This window comes from Sus scrofa, chromosome 1, assembly GCF_054392235.1.
Source record: "Sus scrofa isolate SSC_HxYL_T2T_F1_AM1 chromosome 1, Sscrofa_HxYL_maternal_Yorkshire_Landrace_v2.0, whole genome shotgun sequence".
Taxonomy (NCBI): Eukaryota; Metazoa; Chordata; class Mammalia; order Artiodactyla; family Suidae; genus Sus; species Sus scrofa.
In genome coordinates, this window is record NC_139383.1 from 46,311,896 (window position 1) to 46,335,769 (window position 23,874).

At 35.7% G+C, this 23,874-nt stretch overlaps 1 protein-coding gene across 1 annotated transcript in view; it reads right to left on the bottom strand.

The window, feature by feature from the left end:
• Positions 1-23,874, bottom strand: part of EYS (EGF-like photoreceptor maintenance factor) — a 1,392,725-nt gene that overhangs the window by 1,003,524 nt on the left and 365,327 nt on the right. The window contains exon 13 of the mRNA XM_084958241.1: positions 11,280-11,401. Coding sequence (XP_084814367.1) covers positions 11,280-11,401 — 122 coding nt within the window. The remainder of the gene's footprint in view (positions 1-11,279; positions 11,402-23,874) is intronic.

Sequence of the window (23,874 nt, forward strand, 5' to 3'; positions counted from 1 at the left end):
CATCCCAGCCACTATAGTCACTAAATGTATTTGCCAGACTGAGTTTCCCACCAGAGAGGAAAGCTGTTGATTTGTATTTAACAGCAAATGCTTACCAGTACTATATTTCTAGTTCAGAAGTAAATTATGCTCTAGTAAACTGCTTGTAAGTCTAAGGACTGACATTCCTGCATTCCATTGCCTCTCTTAGGTCCAGTGCAATTGTACCTAGATGCTGTAAGTTTCTCTTAGTGAATCTCCTAATGAAATCAATATTGAAATCAATGAAACCTAATCAATATTTCCTCTACAGCTCTGGCCCTTTGCTAGGCTTTCTCAGGACCCACTGAACAGCCATTCTCACTCTGTGCTAGGAGGACAATCTCAGATCTGTGGTAAGAGGTTGGCATTGCCCTCTCAAATTCCAAGTGCCTTGAAAGCATCAAAAAATAATTTAGTAAAAATTGTATACAATTGTTCCTGGGTATCTGTTGGAGATTGGTTCCAGGATTTCTGTGGATACCAAAATCCATATGTGCTCAAGTCCCTTATGTGAAAGGGTGTAGAATACACATATTCTCCAATAAACTTTAAGTCATATCTAGATTACTTATAATATCTAATACAACGTAAATGCTGTGTCAACAACTGCCATTATGAAGGGAATTCAAGTTTTGCTTTCTGTAACTTTCTGGAATTTTCTTTTCTGAATATTTTCCATCCACTGTCTTTTGAACCCATGAATTCAGAACCCTTGGATCAGGATGGAGGGTAACTCTATCCTAGGAAAAAAATCTCTAGGGCCCCATTCTGTTCCATTGCCTTTTAAATCAGTCCTCAACAATGTCCCTTAACAGGTCAACCTTATCTCTCTACAACAATGTCCTCTAATAGAACCTCCTTTGATGACTAGGATCTCTGGAATTGCCTGTCAAAACCAGCTAAGGAGATTTTTTTTTTTTCCTATAGAAAGTTACTAATCATTGAGAGAGAAAGCAATGATTAGCATTCTAGCCCTCTATTTTAACTGTAAATTTATTTTTGAGAATTCTAGCTCTACATTCTCCTCAGTTGCAGTTTAAATGAAGATACGAGGTGGCACTTTAATTTTAGTCTCCTGGCTGTTACCCATCATCTGTTAATGACCTGTTCCCTGCATGGACCTGTCCTCAGAGCACAGGCTTCGTTCAGGTGAGCACTGGCTGGATGCTGAGGGCTGCACAGCATAGGCAGCCCAGTGAATGCAGAGAGCCTTTATTTGCGCCCCATAGCTGTGTGTGTGAATCTACTTCTACTGTGGAGTACTTTAAAACCACAAAGGCTCAGATCTTATTCCTATTTACTAAATTAGAATCCCCAAGAAGTGACACCCAAACAAACATGTATTTTCAGAAATAGTACAGGTGATTGTGGTATATCATGAAGTTTCTGAAATAACTGATTTGATAGCAGGATGCTCATTCTTTTCAGTTTTCCGAATTCTGTCGGCAACTGGACACAAGCTCTGATACCTCCAGAGGCACAGCATGGTCTAAGATGGAAGGAGAATACTGGAAGAGGCACTTAAACTGCAGACCTTGTTTATGTCAATGTGGGACCTCGAGAAATCTGCTTTATTTCCATGAGCTTTGTGTTTTTCTTTGTAAAAATGTGTCTTCTATGATAAACCAGTGAAGTATAAAAGGAGTTGGAAGGCACACCGCACCACAGAAAGCAGTGAGATCTACATTTTCCAACAAGCAATTATCCCTTGATTGCACACATTTTTTTTTTTTTAAAAAGTGATGGGATCAGTAATAAAACTCTAGACTGATATGTCTATATTCACGTTCATATATGCACTTGCACTTTTATCTATGCCAATCACATGGGACTCCCTTGAGCTTTTGCTGCAGATGTTTTGAAGATAAAATTTTCATCTTAGTCTTTTAAGCACCATTGTTAGATGACAGGAGATTTTCTTTCTCTGAGAAGGCAGAGAAGGCTAGCAACTTAAATCAGGGAAACTGACCTGGAAGTCTCTGGCACAGATAAGATTTAGGTGGATTTGGCCTGATTAAAGGCTTGATGTTCTAAGAGAGATGGTGGAGGGTCTGCTTTGTCCATTAGATGGATAGAGTTTCACCAAAAATGTGGTGATCTCACAGCAAACCTTAAATGATAGCCTGAGGGCCTCAACAGTCTGAGATCATGTCACACAAAAGCCATCAGCAGACGATGGATTTCCAGAATCTTGGCATGAATACAGCCTCTCTGGGATGTTTACACTATGAGAGATCTAAAATTGGCTAAGGAGATAGAGATAATGACCTGCCCATTTCATTCATTCATTCATTCATTCTTTTATTCGTTTCTCTCTCTTTCTTCCCCCTTCCCTCCCTCTCTCTTTTTCTTTAGCTACAACTAAATCCTCCTCCTTCTCCTCTTCCTCAGAATCATAAAACATGATATATATTTCTTATTTCTTAATTGCTTTATATAAGTCAGGAACTGCATTAGGGATTTTACATGCAGTATTTCATTTAATCTTTACAACTTAAATTGCAAAGTAACTGTTGTTAATATATTGATTATTTAAAAAAGCCAAGTGAGGTTTAGAAAGGTTAGGTGACTTATTCAAGGTAGCACAGCTAGTGAAGGGAAGCTGTGTGCCTCAAAGGCCACCGCCTTGTGTGCAAGCAGTCTTTGGTTGTAAAATAACATGTTGTACAATCTGATCCGCTAAAATCAAGAAAACACAAGCCACTCTGTTGTTCTAAAGAAAAGCTTTTCATCAGTTTACATAAAAGGTTATCTATCTGCTAGCTCTAATTAATCTGGATATATTATAGACAAGACAAGTTCAAATATCAAGTAATTAACTTGGGCTCCAGAACTTGATTTTAGAAACATCTTGATATCTGTTTAAGTCAGAATGGTTGGCAAATGGCTAAAGAACAAAGACATATTCTCTTTTGTGTGTGTACACATGTGTGTATGCACCTTTGCATATGTTCTTGTTTCCACAAATACATATCCATTTCCTAGTTCAAAATTACTCTTCATTATTGATAAACTTCTCACAGACAAAGGAGGGCTTAGGATAACACAGAGTTAGAACACAATGGAGTTCTTTACTGATGGAGAAGAAAGATTTACTATCCTTTGACCTCGGTGCTTGTCAGGTAATAATATATTGTTAAGTCAACCTGTTTTTCTGAAAGAAGATGTGTGTTTTTCTCTTATTATTTTCTTAAAAATATATCTGAACACAATATGACAGTTTTTTAAAAAACAATCTTATATAGACACAACCACTTAAAAATACTCTTCATCTAAATGGCAGAAAGAATGTTTCTTTGGAAAAAATTAAATTACTGTGGACTGTAACTATTCACTAAATTCTCAGAAATAAATTGTGAAGCCTGGAATTGAGGCCTAGTTATAGTGATGTGAATATAACAAACAATAACATGAAAGTACAATGCTGGTATTGAAATACATTGAAGCTTAATCTGTCTCATAATTCTTTGAAAATAAGCCCATTTATTGATGTATTTGGCTAATATTAGCAATGGAAATTGTATTCAATCAATTCTAAATCATTTTTTAAACTTGACTATTTCTAGGAAATGTCCACTTTCACTGGAGATTCTTAAAATGGAAAATTTCTCTCTAATTAGTTATATTTCCACACAATATTTATGAAATTTAGTACTGCTCCACAGATTTCTTAAACCTCAAAATTCAACCATCTGTAAATCTCTCTTCTCTGTAATGAATCTTGGAATAAGAAAGAATGAAAAATATGTCTGAGCTTCCTAAATAGTTTTCATAAGCCCCAAGTTTTAAAGCTCATGTATTTCTTTACTCAGGTGGAACAACAAATGTTTTCTTGGTTCCACAGCTTTTACTTTGCATATAATCCTAATAGATTTGATTATGTGTTTCAGTGCCATGACAAACTCAAAACAACAGATTAGAGGGGAAGAAATTGGGTGCTTCAGATAGACATATTGACTGATCCAAACTGACATTTGAAAGTCATCAGATGAACTGAAATTCTATATTCCTCTTGGATTATGTAAAGAAAACAATTCTATAATCTGATCTATTATAGAAAAGAAATAAAACTGATACCCATTGTAACGAACCACTTTTCATAAATGGTGGTTTATTTTCCACCATTCAATAATATTAAATTATTTAGCATTCATAAATGTTAATTATTCTCAAGAGATTCTTAGAGTAAGAATCTGTGTAATGAAAAGTAGAGATCTATGTAATATTTTTTATGCAGATCTTATTCTATATAAACAAAAATAGGCTGTTTAAAGTGACATGACCAAAAGATTGCTTTTTGTGTCACCTATCCACTGCAGTGCCATTCTTAACCATGAGTTTGGTTGTTAGCTAGTACATCAAGATTTAAATTAAACTTTGGACTAAATATTACTACTTAAGAAGTTGTAACTAATCAATTTAATCAAAAGACTTAGTTGAATTGTGGGATAGTATTGCAATCAATTAGCCATTGATTATTTTTAATACTCTTAAAATGATTTAGACCATTATACTTAGCTTTTATGAAAAGCTATAATATCACGCACAAATTTTCTGATTAGCAAATGTTAAGACATAAAGAGACTGACACTTCATTAAGTTGTTACAAGTGAAGAGAAAACAATATATTATTATATCCTTCAGAAAAAGAGTTGAGATAGAAAAAGTTATATTAATTCCCTTTGTCTTAAAAACAAAAGCACTGAAACAGATGGAAGAATCTAAAAGAGGAATCATACTTTTAAAGGGAAGATGCAATGAAATATGCTGCAAAAAAACAACACGGGATAAATCTCTCAATTTTCCACATTATCCTTTACTTCTCATGCAAGGTGCTAAATTGTGAGTTATCAGCACACATAAAATAGAAACCTCTGTGTTCCACTCCCAATATTATAGAAGTTTAGAGCTACAAAGTGTTGTCTAGATATCCAGTCTAGTGATACTTGAAAATATGTACACATGAAAATCACAAGGAATCACAAATTATCCAGGTCTGGACTTGTCTGCTGAATCAGGATTTTAAGCAAGTGTATTTTTAAAGGCAATTCTCTGATTAAGAACAATTGAGTTGAGTTCTTTCATTTGACTGAAGAAACTGACAACCCAACTAAAAAGTCCAATAGACAACTTGCTTATGTATATTCTGATACTTAAATAACAGAGAGCTATTTTGTCCTTAACTTAATAAAATAGTGCCAAATAATGAATTTGAGTGAATATTGTAACAGTTCTTCATTGCATCATTCCAATGAGTTCAGTGGCTTGTGGTAAACCATAGAACAAATCCATGCCAAAGCCAATATCCAAATCTTCTCTTTCCTCTTTTAAGTTACCCCAAACTTACAAGACGTTTAACCACATCAAGTTAAAAAGTGAACAAAGAAGTCATTATTTGGAGGTTGCATAGGTGATATTTTATAAGACCTATTACTTAAAAACAATATTAATATACAACCTAGCCATGTAAAGATGGTACATGAGAACAAAGACACTTGAGGCTTGACAGATGGTGTCCTATTTCTCCGAAAGAGAGCAAGTAATGAGAATGAAATGTGTTCCTGTCTCGTTTTGCTACAAAAATGGATTTTTTTTTCTTTTCTCCATCACAAAGAACTTAGGAGGTTTGTTGTGTTTTGAGGATTCTGGAGTCCCAAATTCTGATACTAAATCATAATCTTGGTGTCAAATGAAATTAAGCAGATCTTCATGGAGAGGGTGCACAGGAAAGAAACGAAGACTTTTGCATCTGGACAGAGAGCAATTGGACTGGTTCCATTAGGATGGAGGGTTTGTAATCCTTGAAAGAGAGCAGAACCCAACATTTTAGTGGTTCCAACGGATATGCCGAAGGGCAACTGGGACCTGATCACTAATTATAATACTAAGCAACGTGTACCTGAGAGTTGCATAGAGGGTACTGGGAGCCAGATGTGGTATGAAAGGATTGGAGTCATTTGGCAGATTCACTGTTTCTGAAAGGAGTATGGGGATGACATAATGACCATTTCAGTGGCAGCCAAGATGAACTGCAGAGCAAGGCTATTCCCTCTTAATCCTGGCTCAGCCACCCCCAGCATTTACTCTATAATCCAAAGGGAAGGAAAAGGGCAACTCTCAAATGACTGCCATGAATTTTTCAACCATACGGTGGTGAAGGTTAAAAAAATTTTATTTTCCACAGGAAAACACATACATTTAGTTTGGCTTTTGCATCTGACTGGGATAAAATTTTTATTTGTAGTATCCAGTATAGACAATATGCATAAACTTTAAAATAGTTAATATATGGATAAAATCTTTGTATGCATAAATTTTAAAATAGTTATATATGTATAAAATCTTTGTTCTTTCCACGTGTTAGTTCTACTGAACCATTTGTGTTTCTCCCGCTGTTATCAAAATTAAGCATTCATTATTCATGTAAGATACAAAGGAAATGAAATTGAGGGAAATATTAGAATAATTTGATTATGCATATTTAAGCATAAAAAACAGTTATTCTCAAATATATCTAAGAAAGCTACTTGAGGGAATAAATCTTACTCTACCCAAACTTAACATTTGTAACTTGTTGTATGCTAAGCATTCAAAATGTTCTTTATTTTCTTCCATTTGTTTTCTTAGGTTTACTGAACCATAAAGAGAGGGAAAGAAGAAAACAGACTCATTGCTATAAAATGCTTCTCATCTTCATTTCAAAGTCTTCTCGTTTTCCACTTTTTAATCTAAACTGGCATTCATGGTGCTACATATAAACATAAGGAAATGCCGCAATTTTGAGAACATGTCATTTAAAGCTACATTCATATCAAGTTGAAGGAAGACATTAGCCTCCTCTCATTGACATTGCCTGGATTGGTTTGGAGAGTCCTACCACAAGTAGGCTGCTGACTTTTATAGCCAAATATGAGTGCCTTAGACTGAATAAAGGTGGCTTTCTGTTTATCATAATTAAGCATTTTGTAGAAACTATAAATTCTTTTTCTCTTCCGCTTTAAAGCTTTCAAAGAGCATTTCATGATTTCTCTTTTACCAATGAGTTGGTGAAAAAAAGCAACTATGAAATGCAATTTGGACATTGCTTTTCTAAAGTTATTTCTAACATCTATTTTAGCCAGGCTTCATTTCAAGATTATGAGTTTTCAGCTCTTTCTGTCTGATTTAGTATTTTTACAAGGATTTTTCACTTCAATGTATTGTTATATTAGTATGTACTCTTTATTCCTACACAAAAAATTGCAATTTAACATAACGTTGGTGCAAGAGTTAACTTAGGCTTGAGTGCTCAAACCCTTTATATTCCAAATGGTAGCCCTGCCCTCTCTTGGCTTTTGCAAGGTAACCTCTGAGCCTTGGAATATCTTGCTTGGTAATAGTGTGTTTGATACCTGACACTTTAAGCTAGTTTTGTTAATGATGGGATTTATGAGGAAAGCCTTTTTTAAAACACCTGGGGCTTTGGACTGAGCTATAGCAGTTTGAACACTGCAGGAGCTGGAGACTGATTAGCAAAAGTCCATTCCTCGTGATTGACCTGAATTAAAACCCTGGACAGCAAGGCTTACTTCTCTGATCGGTGACACTTCATGTTACGTATCATTTCTCAGAGAATCAAGCCTTGTTCACCCAGCTCTACTGGGAGAAGGCATCTGAAAGCTTGTGCCTGGTTTCTCCTAGACTTTGCCATTTCTGCCTATCCTTCTGCTATTTTTTAATTAAAAGCTTTTCACTGTAATAATAACCTTATTAGGAGTAAATCAGCTTTTCTGAGCCTTTCCAGTAAACCATCAAATCTGAGGATAACCTTGGGGCCCAGACAAAATACCTAAAAGCAACTAAAGGCTTTGAATATTCTTTAATTTTTAAAAACTATCTGTTGTTTCTGTAATATCTTCTCTTGGAAGGATATCACCAATTCAGTGGTATTTCTCCTCCCCTTTTTTTTTTTTTAATAATGATTCTTATTTTTTTTCATTATAGTTGGTTTACAGTGTTCTGTCAGTTTTCTACTGTACAGCATGGTGACCCAGTTACACGTACATGCATGCATTCTTTTTTCTCACATTATCATGCTCCATCATAAGTGACTAGACAGAGTTCCCAGGGCTATACAGCAGGATTTCATTGCTTATCCATTGCAAAGGCAATAGTCTGCATCTATCAACCCCAAGTTCCCACTCTATCCCACTCCCTCCCCCGCTTGGCAAACATAAGACTATTCTCCAAGTCCATGATTTTCATGTCTGTGGAAAGGTTCACTTGTGCCATATATTAGATTCCAAATATAAGTGATATCATATGGTATTTGTCTTTGTCTTTCTCACTTACTTCACTCAGTAGGAGAGTCTCTAGTTCCATCCAATTTCTCTTCTCATAATTGACATATAAATTATAATTAGGAATTAAGTAACTTCAATGATCTTCTTGTATATTCTAACACATTTAAATCAATTCATAAAATATGATAATTTAATGAACTTTATTTTGTTTGAGATTTTTATTTCCTTTGCAACCCTACTGCTGTTTTAATTCTCTCACCCACCCAATGCTATCAAAGTATAGTTGACAAAGTATTTAATGTGATGATCTGATATATGTGTACATTGTGAAATTATTAAAACAAAATAATTAACTATCCATCACCTCACATAATTAACTTTTTTGTATTTGTAATGAGAATGCTTAAGAATTACTCTCCTAGCAAAGTTTAAGTTATGGCCCAGTATTATTTTTTTTTTGTCTTTTTGGGACAACACCCATGGCATATGGAGATTCCCAGGCTAGGGCTCAAATCAGAGCTGCAGCCGCCAGCCTACACCAAAGCCACAGCAATGCCAGATCCAAGCCGCGTCTGCAACCTACACCACAGCTCATGGCAATGCCAGATCCTTAACCCACAGGAAGGGCAGCAGCTTTGGCTTTCCAGATTCTCCATCTTCAGCCCTGGTGACAGGCACACTTATGCACTAAAATGCACATATATGCACATGCATTCAAAAAATAGGCATTGGTACAATAGCAATCTTGTACCTAATGGGGTGAAACCAGCTGAAGAACAAACTTGTTCTTCCTGATAACTAGGTCTCCAAGAGAAAATATAAAGGCTGCTTTAGTGCTTCATGCTTACTAAATTTAAACCTTTATTTACCTAGGGTGGAGGCTACAGTTTATGATTACATATCAAAATTGATGAAGACATTTCCATTTCTAAAAGTTCAAATATACTTGTTAATAAAAGGATTACTGGCATTTAAAAAAAAAAAAAAAAAAAAAGCGAGGCCAGGGATCAAACCCACAACCTCATTGTTCCTAGTTGGATTCATTTCCACTGTGCCACAATGGGAAATCTGACCCAGTGTTATTAATTATTGTCATTATTAGACTAAAGTCATATTAGACCCCTAGAACTTATTCGTACTATAACTGAAAACTTGTACTTTGATAAGCATCTTTCCATGTCATCCAGCCCCAAATTTTTAATAAATACCATTTTATTCTCTGTTCTTATGAGTTCCACTTGTTTCAATTCTTATTTTTCTTATTCTATTACATCAATTTCTATAGTGTGAGTCAATATTTTAAAGTAATATCAGTCTAAAGTTAATCTGAATAGCTTCTTACTGGCAATTTATAAAATGGATAAATGAGAGAATAGTAAGAATTTCTGTTATTTGATATAATACTGCTTCTAAGTTGTTTCCTGACTTGCCAAATGGCTGACTTAGGGTCACACAAATAACATGTTGCAAGGTCAGCTCAAGAAATGGAATCTTATGATTGGGTATGGAGCTTTTTCTACTATAATAAATTCCTATTATTGCTGAAGTTGTGGCTGAAATCATAGACTAAAATATAGTTTAATCATGTTATGGAAATTAGATGATTTACCTGCAAGTCAAAGGAACTCTGAATCAAGCTATACTTAAAAATAGATCATAAGCAATCTAACATAATTAGACCCAGAAGTTGGGAAGGCATCTAGGGGTTCAGTCAGGAGTTCAACACTTATCTCTCAGCTCTGGTTCCTTCAAGGCCACTAGTCACTAGACAGCACCCTGTCCCCTCCTTGGGGTCTGAAAATGGCAACACCAATTACATATATAAAATCCAGATGTTATAAGGCCTAGATGAAAGAGATCACTACATTTTACATATATCCTGCATGCTGGTGAGAAAACATTTTTCCTGGAAAGAATTCCACTCTTATCCCATAAACCACATAGGGTGACATGCCCAGGAACCACCAGAGTGGGATGGGTTTGACTGATGTAGAGCATCTGGAATGAATAAAGTCGACAAAACTGGGCCACTACATATACCTAACCATGGCTAGACTGTTCCTTGGGCCATGGCTGTTTCTGGTCATGGCTATCCAAACCTTAGTTATAATCATTCATTTAGGTGTTGGGCTTCCTTATGCAAAGAAACAATTTTCCACAAATTTTACCTTTATATTGTTGAAACAATGTCAGTACACAGACAGTCAAAGTATGTTGATGAAAACAAGTTTGACTTGCAAAGCCACTCTTTTTTCAAAATTCAACAAATGCAGTCCTTCTGTAAAAGCCGGCTCTACTGCTCAAGCCTCAGCTTTGAGCCTCCACCAGCATTTCAGTGTTAATTTGTGTTGTATGACATATATTTTCTGAAGGTAGTCAGTGAATCCACCCTGAGTAGACATTTTTTATGTCAGACTTTCTGAAAAATGAGGAGCCAGAGGGATCCCATTGATTTGCCAACTGTGTCACAGTCCGTTTAAGGCAGAATGGCACATGCTTGTGACAAAGGCAATGACAAATGGATGTGTACCAAAGGGACAGCACCCACACAGATGAATGAAGGAAATGATGGGAGTAGAATGTGTAATAGAAATCAAAACAAAATGCAAGATTATAAATGATGTTCAAATACATGACATATGTGTGTTGTGCCTGCCTATAAAACTAACAGCATTTTTAGAATTTATGAGATTTTATGCAAATTCAGTATCACAAAGTATTGTGAATCTGAAGAGTAAGCCACTTGTTTTATAATATTTCATAATATTTACATCAATATCTACCATACCGGTGAACAGAACATTTTTTTTAATACTAAGTTAAGTATTGCTTGAATTTCTGTTTTCTAATCTTAGTAAGAATGCATTTATAGGTATACGCACCAACATGTTGCAGAGGCAAAGGTTAACTATATTTGTAAGGGTTAATTTATGCTGGCCCAGATTAAGATATATAATAATATTCATGGATACTCACAAGATGTAGATATTTGCATGTAGAATTGCTCTCATGGGCATTCAGGACACAATCCTCAATGTCCTGTTCGCATCTCAGACCAGCAGAACCCAGACTGTGTAAACAGGAGAAGCTGTCAACCACTGAAAACAAGAGAAATAGAAAATTCATACCATTGCTTTAATCGTGGTATAGGTAACGTTAATTATCCTAAAGAATTCTGTACTCATCTAAGTACATTTCACTTTTAACCAAAGAAAGCTTGAATTTTCATATCTTGTATTCTATTACACAATTCTCTACAATATTTTTTAAAACTATCTTGCTCAGTTCTATTAACTTAAAAAGTTGAATGACTTGAAATGAGCTCAATCACAATGAACATGCGGCAATTTGCCCAGCAGCAATGGAAATATTCGGCTTTCTTTTGTCTCTATCTATTTTGTTTTGTCAGTAAAGAACACCCATGATAGGGAGTGTACTTGTGGCAGAGTGGGTGAAAGAGGCTGTTGCAGCTCAGGTCACTGCTGTGGCATGGATTCCGTCCGTGGCCCTGGAACTTTCACATGCCTGTGGACATGGCCAAAAAAATATAATATCCAAGATAAATAGGTTACTTTTGTATCAGTTACCTTTTCCAGATTGTTTTAGATTTAATAAATAAGAAGTTAATTGATTCTCAAAGTTCTTTGTGTGACAAGTACATTAAATTGTGACTTGAAAGTTGATACAGTACTAAAGCTTTAGTTAAAAAGAGCTTTCACTCTTTGCCATTCTCTTTTAAAAGTAATGATCAGAATCTCTATTTGACCATTAATGATGAAAAAAGAACATGCTGTGAAGTATCTCCAGGACGTGATGAAACTTGATCGTGGTGGGAGCAGGCATGGATTGACGGCTTGGGTCCTCACCAGCCCTGAAACTCCCCACACATCTCTCTTCCTCTGCCTCTCTGCATGTACCTGATCTTCTCTCATTAAATGTGTGCAGGTCCTGAGTGACAACAGCGTTGTCAATGCACCATGCAGTATTTAGCTGGCACCTAGATTTCTGCAATCAGACTTCTGCACAAGTATTATTGTGGCCTCAAAGGGGAACAAGACTGTCAAGGGCTGTCAACAGAGACAAGGGTGACCCAAGAGCTGGCAACACTTCACATAGGATTTTACTCTTATTTTACCTTACTTTTTTACCTAGCAACCTAGATTTAGTGTCTTGTTGAATATAAATGATTAATAAATATATAGGTATAGCTATAAATATTTTAGCTATACCATTTTATTAATGAAATAAAATGGTCTCTGTGGGTGCATCTTTATAATGAATATATGGCTTTAGGTATGTTAACAAATTAAAACCAAATGTGATATAATATGTAATTAAAGCATTGTGGAGTAGCATTTATCATAATGATATTTTTAAAAAAGTATTCATTATTATAAGCTATGTTGGATACTAATACAAATTGGCAAGTAACAAACAACTAGAGTCAAATTAACTTCTGCATAGATGTAGATACATGATGAATTCCTTTGAAAGAAAAATTACAACAAAAGATACATTTGAATTAACAAAGGATCTGAAAGAGAGTTTGCTTTCTGAGTGTTGAATGTTCTGAGCTAAGAATCTAAGGAATGAGTTATATGCATGCCTGATGAGAACCAGGAGAATTAAATTGGATGTCATAGGGAAAATAAACAAACATGATTTGTTTAAAATTTAAAACAAGAACTTTTTCTCACATCTAATTTGTTAATGATGAACTATGTGATAACTAATACAGAAAAATACAGTTTCTATATTTGTATTAGCCTTGGTTTATAAACAATACTATTTTGAATTGAACTTTTCATTAGATAAGCTTTATATTAATGATAATGCATTCATTTTATACTTAGACACAAAAAATCATACATTAATTTTACTGAATCAAAGTTTCTAATAATGTAAAACTTTGTCGTGAAAATACAGAGATGAGGAGTTTCCTGGTGGCCTAGTGGTTAAGGACCCTGGATTGCTCTGCAAGAACTGCTGTGGTAGAATGAGCTCCCTGTCACAGCCATGTCCATGCAGGCAGGGGACTCAGACACACCCCCGACAGTGACCTCTCTGCAGGGACATCAAAGCCTTCCTTACATCAGCACTGATACTCACGGGAAAATGCCTCCAGATCCATTGTCTTTCTAGTCTTAGCTCCATTCACACAAGGATTACTAGACTCGCAAAGTCCATGAACAATTCCCCAACACTGCTGTCATTTACTGGCATATTTCCGCATAAATGCATTCAATTTAGTTTCTGGGCAATGACTTAAAATTCTCTTCCATGTTATCATTGTGATTCTCTCCTTCTTTACATTACAATTTAACAAAGAAATGTTTTTTATGATTTCTATGCTTCACCTAACAAAGTACCAGCAGGCAGCAATGTTAAACGACAGCATTTTAAAAATACTATTTTGTTTCCTCAGACTTCTCACCTCTTTTTCACCACTGTTCTCTGAAGACATTGCAATTAAGAAGGTGATTTGATGCTTCCTTATGTTTTCTTTCTCATACCCTGGAGTATGCAATTATTATAAGCTTTGCTTGATAGATTTCTTGTTATTTTCAAAATGAATAAACAATGAAAAAATATCATTGTAGTAAGCCTTTAATCTTAAGAGTAACACCTCAGTCCTGAAACTAAATTTTAAGTTTAACTCAGAAAATACAGCTAGATAAGGTGACTGTCATTGGGCTAAATGCACCCAAGTATTTGGAGATTAAACACACTGGCTTGAACCAAGGGAATTCATATGAAGTAAAAAGCAGGCATACACAGCATCAAATTGTTTATAAATCAAAATCATTATTCAGGTGTCAGTTTTCCAAGCATAGTAAAAAACATTTGAATATTAGTTATTTGGAAAGTGTTTAATAACATTTATTCTCCAAAATGTAGCATATATGCACAAAGAAGGGTTTTAGAAGCTCCTGGCTGAATACTTCAGCAAAGAAAATGTTCAGAAATCATTATGTCTTTTAACCAATCAGGTTTTCTCAGTAATTTCACAATGTAGGGATGAGGTGAACATAAAAATAATCAGGATATGGCATAAAGTTTTCAAAGTTTAAAAATGGCAATGGAACTTGGGAAAAAAATTTTAAACCTCAGGATCCCTAAGGTTGTCTTGACTTTGATCACAAGAAAAAAAAAATTTAGAGGGCCCTAGAAATTGTTGAAGACAACAGTACATATACAGTGAAAATGATAGTGTCCAAAAAATAAGAGCAACAGACAAGTTAAGCAGATATCCTGAATCTCACGTTTTCAAGGACAGTTAAAAAAAAAAAAGTAACAATACAAAACTATTTCCAAATAGCATAGAAATAAAGATTACCTTCTATTAAAAAAACCCATTAGGTGGATATGTTTTTCAGGAGTTATGGTAAGTAGCATGGATAATTCAAAAAGAAACAACACTTGCCCCTTGTCTTTAAACAATTATGAGATTCCAGTGTATTGCAAATGATACATTTCTGGATACTATTTTTTTCATGATGAAGTATTTTTTTTTTGTAAAATAAGAGAAATGGCATTGAGTAAATACGTGTCAGAAACACATGAGAAAATGAATTGTCCTTAACGAAAGGTTCCCATGCATACCCTTTTATTCTAATGATCTACTTTTAAATATTTAATTGTGAGAAAGGTGCTTTGCTTTGCTAGTAGGAAGTTAGTTTTTGTCTTTCATAAATAATTTCATGCATGTAATTCATTAGGGGGCTAAACAGTAATTCATATGCATATTTGAGAAAAGGCTCTTATGAGCACCTCTTTTACAAAATATGTATGAGTTCACTGCACACTCAACACCATGCTGGTTGTGTATTAATTTGTTATACAATATTAAATGAACCCCTACTATGTGGCAAGAAGTGTAGTAGATACTGGGGTTGAGAAGTTGGAGTTCCCTGGTGCCCTAGCATTTAAGGACTCGACATTGGCACTGCTGTGGCTCAGGTTACTACTATGTCTCAGGTTTGTTCCCGGGCCTGGGAACTTCTTCATTTCATGGGCACAGCCCGATAAAACAAAAAATGAAAAACAAAACAAGCAAACAAAAATACGCTAAAAAAAACCCCCAACAATTAGCAGTTAAAATATGGGAGCAAATTGATGCAGTGTCATGATACGTACAAGTGGTCAATTTCTTATGCTAAGGAATCACGGTGGTGACTGTGATTCTGTGATGTCAGAGTCCTAACAGGGCCTGCAAGACCCTCACCCCCAGTATACACCTGGCTTGTAGAATCCTTTCCCTTTGACTATGGGTGAGATTTGTTAAGGGGAACATCACTCCCTTGATTATATTCCATTACATTGTGGAAGGGATTTGTGGATATAAACAGTCACCTGATCAGCTGCCCCCCGTGGGGTTAATCAAGAGAGAGATTATCTTGGATAAATCTGATCAAATCAGGTGAGATTTTAAAAGAAGTCAAAGGCATTCTCCTGCTTGCCTGGAAGGAACAAAATGAAACCTTTGTTTTAGAGAGGGAAGAGCTATGACTCCTAGTTGCTGAGAACTTCAGGTCCATAGGTAGGAAAGTGAGGTCAGAAGGCTAAAACCATAAGAAACTAAGTTCAGCTAACAACAAATGAGATTGGAGGAGGAACCTGGGCCTCAGATCAGCTCACAGTCCTGGAAAACATTTGACTTCAGCCCTGTGGGACCAGGAGGAGAAAACTCAGCTAAGCCACATCCAGGCTTCTGACCTGCAGAAACTGTGAGATGGTAAATGTGAGTTCCTTAAAGCTACCAAGTTTGCGATAATTTGTTAGATAGCATAGAAAACTAATATGATCAATATAAGGGTGACTAAGGTATCTTCAATAATAATGGAAAGATTCCTGAAGCAGGTAAAATTTAAAATGAGTTCAACAATAGTGAACATACATAATCAAGACCAGGCCTGTGGAGGAGAGAGGGAGGGGGTGGGCATTCTAGAAAGAGATGAAGGCCAGAAGGTGAGAAGTCCAGGGAATTGAAATCAAATAGGTCTCTAGGAAAATGCAAATTAAGACTACAATGAGGTACAACCACTTACCAGTCAGAATTGTCAATATTAGATAACAAATACTGGAGAGGGTGTGGAAAAAAGAGAACCATCCTCCACTGGCGGAAATGTAAATTGGTATAGCCACTATGGAAAACAGTGTGAAGATTCCTTAAAAAACTAAAAATAGAACTACCATATGATCCAGCAACCCCACTTTTGGGCAAATACCCAGATAAAACTATAATTTAAAAGATAATGCACCCCTATGTTTATAGAAACACTATTTACCATAGCCAAGACACGGAAGCCCCCTAAATGTCCATTGACAGATGAATAGATAAAGAAGATATGGAATATTATTCAGCCATAAAAAGAATGAAATAATACCATTTGCAGCAACATCTATGGATCTAGAGATTATCATACTAAGTGAAGAAGTCAGAAAGAGAAAAATACCATATGACATCACCTGCATGGAATCTAAAATACAACACAAATGAATCTATCTACAAAACAGAAACATACTCGCAGACAGAGAACAGACCTATAGTTGCCAAAGGTGAAGGGGAGTGGGAAGGAAGAATTGGGAGTTCGGGATTAGGAGATGTAAACTATTATATATAGGATGGATAATGGATAAACAACAAAGTCAAGCTGTATAGCACAGGGAACTATACTCAATATCCTGTGATAAACTATAATGGAAAAGAATGTGAAAAAGAATATACGTACTACTGAATCACTGCTGTACAGCAGAAATTAGCACAACATTAAAAATCAACTCTACTTCCATAAAATTAAAACAAACAAATAGTTCTCAAGGCAATTCAATGGAGAAGGAAAAAGATGTCTTACCATATTTCACTGATTATAATAGCCACTGACTTTAAGAGACTTTATTGTCAGTGCCATTAAGGGCTAGGTAGTAAACTGAACAATGCCATCTTCCCAAAGGTGTTGGGGTCTTAATTCCTGGAGACAGTGAATGTTACCTTATACAGCAAACAGTAATTTGTAGATGTGGTTAAAATAAGGATCTTGATAAGGTGAGATTATCCTCATTTATCAAGTGATCCCCAAAAGTAATCACAAATCCATTAAAGGGGAGGCAAGAAGTTGAAAGAAGTAAGAAGATAGGATGATCAAAACAAGAGATTGGGCTGGTACAAGGAAGGCATTTTGAGCCAAGGAGTTTAGGCAGCCTCTGGAAGCTGAAAAAGCAAGGGAAAGGAATGTCAGAGTGAAAAGGGCTTTGGGGTTTGGAGCTGAAGTAAAGGGAGAGAGTGCAGAGCATTGAGGCTTCAAGTAGGTTTCTTGACCAGCAAATGGCCAGGAGAGAAGGCTCAGCCTCCTTGGCATTAAGCAGGCTGTAGGTTTTAGAGGGGCTTGTGCCTGAAGTAACCACTCAGGGTTAGCATCAGACTACATGAGTGGGGTAGGAGGAGAGAGTGAGGTAGTTCCAGAGTAGGGTCATGGAAGGGCAGAAGGGAAGGGTGAGAATGTTCCAAGATAGGGTGTGAGTTGAGGATTTACTAAGTCAAAATGTAGTCAGGATCAACATCGTTCCAGAATGGTTGGTTTTTAGCAAGATAAGGGGGATGGTGGTTTGAGCAGTTTAATCTCGCTCTTCTAACATGGAAGACTTCAGAGGAAAGCAGTCCGACCAAGAGCTCATTGTAGACCTCTGGCCCACAGAACTCTTTTGTACTGATTTAGTTTGTGAAAATTGGTTACAGCATTCAAAGGAAACTAATACAAGGGGAAAAAATTGCCAGTGAACTTCTGACAATGTAATTGATATATCATTATTTTAAAAATGCATCTCAGTGTCAAAGATGTTAATGTAATTATGTGATAAAGTTAATTATCATGTTAATATATGATAAAAATAAGGATGCATTAAATGAAATTCACTAATTTGAAATAGTATCTCTGTAGTTTGGGAGAAGACGCCTTGTGATCCACAGGACTTGGATCTGTGCACACTGAGGAGCTGTTAAAACCTTAAAAATTACCTTTCCAAGTGGTAGTGAAGTATCCTTGGCCTTTTTGTACTAAGAATCACATTGTATTTCCAATGTGTATTTAAAGCATATATAATGTTTATTTTTTTCCCTGAAGTTTTATTTCTGCTGAAAACCATATCTTGTTGATACAAGTTACAACTGAGAATCCAAAATAATACGATTTTATTTATGTACATTATTGGTAGCAAAAAATTTAAAATGTACTTTCACTAGGTGTGGACTTGTATTTCACATTTTCAATGCAAAACATAGTTTGAGCAGCATTTTCTCAAATTCCTTAATCTTAATCCCAAGAATAGTCCCTGACTCTGGTTTAGGGTAGATGCAAACTCTAGTCAAAGTAGCAGCTCCTATAGAATAACATGTTTACAACAATCATTTTTCAATAAACGTAATGGTTCATCAACATGCAGGAAACAGATATTCAATTAAATGTGAAACATCTCACATGCTCCTTAAATTCCCAGTATGCTACTGTTCTCATCACTCACAGAAAATAATGACACTTCTCAACTTCAGAGAAAACAGGTGTCATCAGATGATAATTCCCCCAAATTCCAATCAAAGTCTCTACTGGGACCAATATCTCCATCCGTTCTCTCCATTTGGTCAGTTTATTTTTTAGTAATGATAAATTTGACCCTCCTCCTGTCTAAAGCTAATGATGCCCCTAGAATTCTACATCTTTGTCTTGACACATCCCATTGGCCTCTCTCTGTTAACTGTCCTCTCTGTTTCCTGCAGATTTATTCTCTATGTTTGTACTGATATCATCCTTTGAGATGCAAAGATTGATAAGCATGATTGGATCCTGGTAGGCATGAGAAGTGCCACTCAAAGTAAGAAATCTGAGGATATTTTAATAGGAGACTATTTACAAATGGGTGACAGGTGTACCGAAAACCCCAAGGGACAGAGTAGGATCTTTTCTGCCATTCAGCCTGAGGGGTTGAGTGAACAGTGCTTGCCAAGTATCTCAAGGAGTAATTCTGTCTTGCTACTCCTACTTTCTCATTTCATCTGTCTCTTCCCCATCCCCTTCAACATTACCAGGAACACTGAATGCCACTGAAACTTTTTTTATGCAGGTCTTCAAAGTCTCACTAATAATCATTTTTCCGGACAATTTTTATAACATATTATAATGGACATTATATTGGACATTATAATTATTAATGTCCAATAATATTTGACACTTTCCTACCATTTCTTCTTACCTAACACCTTCTCTTCTCCTGCCTTTCCTTCTGCTTCTCACAGTCTATCCCATTGTCTATCCATCCCTGCATTTGGTTTTCCCCAGTGCTAATCTTTCCTTTGTCATTTTTTGTCACTCTATATATTTCTTCCTAATGGATGTCTTAGAAACTACAGGCCCTCCAGGACACCCTCTCATGTTTCAGACACGCACATTAGGAATATTCAAGGGAGAATTCTACCTTAATAATTTATAGGCTGACACACTCAGTATATCTGAAGCTCTGCTGCTTTGCTTCTTCATTACACATGCTTCTTCTATACCTGTGACCCCAGAGCAATAACTCATCTATCCACCTTGGGAATCTGAGAATGAATCTGGGAATGATTTTCATTCTCTTCCTTGCTTTAGGCATCTGAACATCGTAAAAGCCTAACCTGTTTGGGTTGTTACCTAAATATCTTCTGAAATTATCCAGTTACTCAAGCTTTGTTTTCATAACTATGCTCAAGACAACAGCTTGATGATTGCAAGCACTTAAGTTTTTTTCTACTCCATATATAACCCTTCTGTAAAAGAAAAAGAAGAAAGCAAATTCTGCTTTATAGTTTAAGGTGATCTCTCAAAATACACATCTGATTATGTTTTTTCATGATTAATTTATCATCATTGCCCCAAATATTTCTTAGATGGAATTTCTGATTTCTTTTTTTTAAATATACAATGATTTTTTTCATTATAGCTGGTTACAATGTTCTATTAATTTTCTACTGTACAGCATCGTGACCCAGTTACACATACATGTATGTATACATTCTTTTTCCTCATATTATCATGCTCCCTCATAAGTGACTAGACATAGTTCCCAGGGCTACACAGCAGAATCTCATTGCTTATCCATTCCAAAGGCAATAGTCTGCATCTATCAACCCCAAGTTCCCAATCCATCCCACTCCCTCCCCTTCCTGCTTGGCAGCCACAAGTCTATTCTCCAAATCCATGATTTTCTTTTCTGTGAAAAGTTTCATTGTGCTATATATTAGATTCCAGATATAAGTGACAGCATATGGTATTTGTCTTTCTCTTTCTGACTTACTTCACTCAGCATGAGAGTCTCTAGTTCCATCCATGTTGCAGCAAATGGCATTATTTTGTTCTTTTTATGGCTGAGTAGTATTTCATTGTGTATATATACCACATCTTCCTAATCCAATCACCTGTTGATGGATATTTGGGTTGTTTCCATATCTTGGCTATTCTGAATAGTGCTGCAATGAACATGCGGGTGCATGTATCTTTTTTAAGGAAAGTTTTGTCTGGATATATGCTGGGTCATATGATAGTTCTCTGTATAGTTTTCTAAGGTATCTCCATACTGTTTCCCATGCTTAGTAATCCAACCTCATTGCTCTTAGGGTAATTTTGGCTGTCCTGAATATCTTGGAGTGCTTTAAACTCCCATGCTTTTTTTTTCTTCTGCTCACTCTATTTGAAATTTCTTCCCCAAACACTCGTACTACTAGGATATGCATGGGATATCATACATAAATATGATAAATATTATAAATGATCAACATAAAGTTCTTTCAATTTGAAGGAAACAGTCCATTCGCCACACGCTGGGAATGAGTTTGTCAACTCATGTGGATAGATTTGATCAACCTAGAAATCACGTATAGTGAAAAGATAAAAGGGTTGAGGACAGATGCTAAAGAACCACAAAAATTAAAGGTAAGTGATAACATGAACACCAAGGGAGGGAAGAATAAAAAAAAAAGGGGCAGTATCATGACTTTCCAATTTTGCAAAGATTTTTAAATTATAAATACATTACAAACCAATCTTTCTCTGGAATTTTCAACTTAATAACAATTTTCCCTAATTGTTAGAGAGTCAAAGGCATATCATTTCCTGTTGGTAATACAGGTCAAAAGTAATTAATATATAATTAGTATATAATGTAGGTTATAGTCAAACATTTCTTTGAATCTGACAAGCCTATCATTCTATTACTGCATGTATTGACTTAACCCGATTGGACCAACTCTATAATGTCTTATTGACTAAACTCTACATCATGTTCAATGTAATTTGTTCATACTTAGAGTTAGTGACAATATTTTGTCACCTGATATGCTATTTTACAGAAACTGTAGTCAAATGTAATTACTCATACAAATGAAATAGTATATGGGTTATAAAGAAAAAAGTAGGGAATGTCAAATTGATTAACAGTTCTAATCCATTAATAAGAAATACAATGAAATCATACAATTAAAGAAATATTTGACCAAGATATTAAATACTTCTGAATTCTAAAAACAGAGATAGAAATTAATAAATGAAGCTGAAAGTATTAATTCCCTTTATAACTAATACAGTGAACCATATCCATTCTCTATTAATGTCCCCTTTATTCCTACTATCCAAATGGCCTCAACATGCAGGAATTTATATCAAAGGAAATGGAAAGATGTCATCACCAAGAAGGTGTCCAATATTGATTGTCAAAGCAATATATACTTCATGCTTCTTATTTTAATTGTTACACAGAACATAAAAGAGATCAAATCATCAGCATTAGGTATTAAATGAATTTTTTTTTCTATTTGATTCTTATTATAAATTCAGTACTTTACAGTTCATCTCATTCGACTCCTCCAAATTAATACTCATATTACTTTCATTAAAAGAATTAAAGCAAATTGACTTTTTGTTAGTACACTCAATTGATCTATAGTTGAGTTTAAGAAATTTTCAAAACATTAAAGCATTAGAGACAATTGCCTCTATAGCCCTGCCAACATATATTGCCCTTCAGGAATGTTTGTTCTAGCTGTGGATTTGCTGCCCTAGAGCCCTCAATCGCAGCATCTGTAGTCCCACCGTGGCTCGGCACAAGACTGACTATGATGTGGCCCGAGAAGGCTAAAAACTAATTGTTCTTTATCTGTGCTTTAGTCTTTTACACTTCACAAGCACTTAAAAATATATACTTAAATCTGTTTTCTAATTATACATTCCCTTAACAGAGCATCCTATCCACAAAACAGCATTATTATTCTGGCTTTCAAGACACTTAAGTATTTTTATTTTGCTGAGTTTTCTTTCTTGTTTTCTTTCTTTTGCAAACATTTTTAATGGCTAATTACCATTTCTGCTTTTTTATCTTAAATGCTACACATTTAGGGGCATGTGTCATTAATGCTTTAGCAGATAAGACATTGCTCAAACAATATTTCTGGTCTGCTTGCATATACCTAGCATTATTAAAATGACATCCTTGTTAATTTAAGCACCTAATTTCTTGAGGATCAAGCAAGGGAATTTATACTAAAGCCTTGCTTCTTTTATGAGAGATTGGAAACTTTTTTTCTTTTTGGCTGAAACAGCAACACATGGAGTTCCCGGACCAGGTATCAAATCCAACTCACAGCTGCCATTTGTGCCACAGCTGTGGCAATGCTGGATCCTGAGCCCACAGCATTGGGCTGGGGATGGAATCCACACCTCAGCAGCAACTCAAACTGCTGCACAGTCAAGGCTGCTTAACCTACTATGCCACAGCAGGAACACCGAAAATTTTATATTTTAGAAGAAAAGGGTAATAACTTATTTCTAACCATGAAAACATGATAGAAAGACTATTGCTTTAATGATGACATATGCAGCATTACTTTCTTCTAGGATTCTCTTTCTTCTAGGATTCTTCCACTTAATGAAATTAAATATGCAAACATTTCACTTTAACAATTGCAAAATCATCAATAGTTTAGTCAGGTCCTAGTAAAAACACACTGAAATTTTTGGGTTTATCGATCATACCTTTCTACAGAGAATCACATTTTTTTTTTTTTTTGGTCTTGCCATTTCTTGGGCCGCATATGGAGGCAGGCTTGGGGTCGAATCAGAGCTATAGCTGCTGGCCTATGCCACAGCAGTGTGGTATCTGAACCACATTTGCAAACTACACCACAGCTCACGGCAACACCAGATCCTTAACCCACCGAGCAAGGCCAGGGATCGAACCCTCAACCTCATGGTTCCTAGTCAGATTCGTTAACCACTGAGCCATGACGGAACTCCCTAGTCAGATTTGTTAACCACTAAGTCATGACGGGAACTCCTACAGAGAATCACATTAACTTAGTATAGCTCAGTGTGTAATAGGCAATTTAAGAGTTGCAGCCATCTTCATCTTCTTAGGAAACATCCCAAATTCTGAGGTAGAGTTTGCCTCTTTAGGAGCTTCACAGGCTAAGTCTGTCAGGAGCAACATTTTCATTACAGGTTGTCATCTTTACAACTTCCCTCTACTTTCATTATATTTCATGGACGTTACTTGT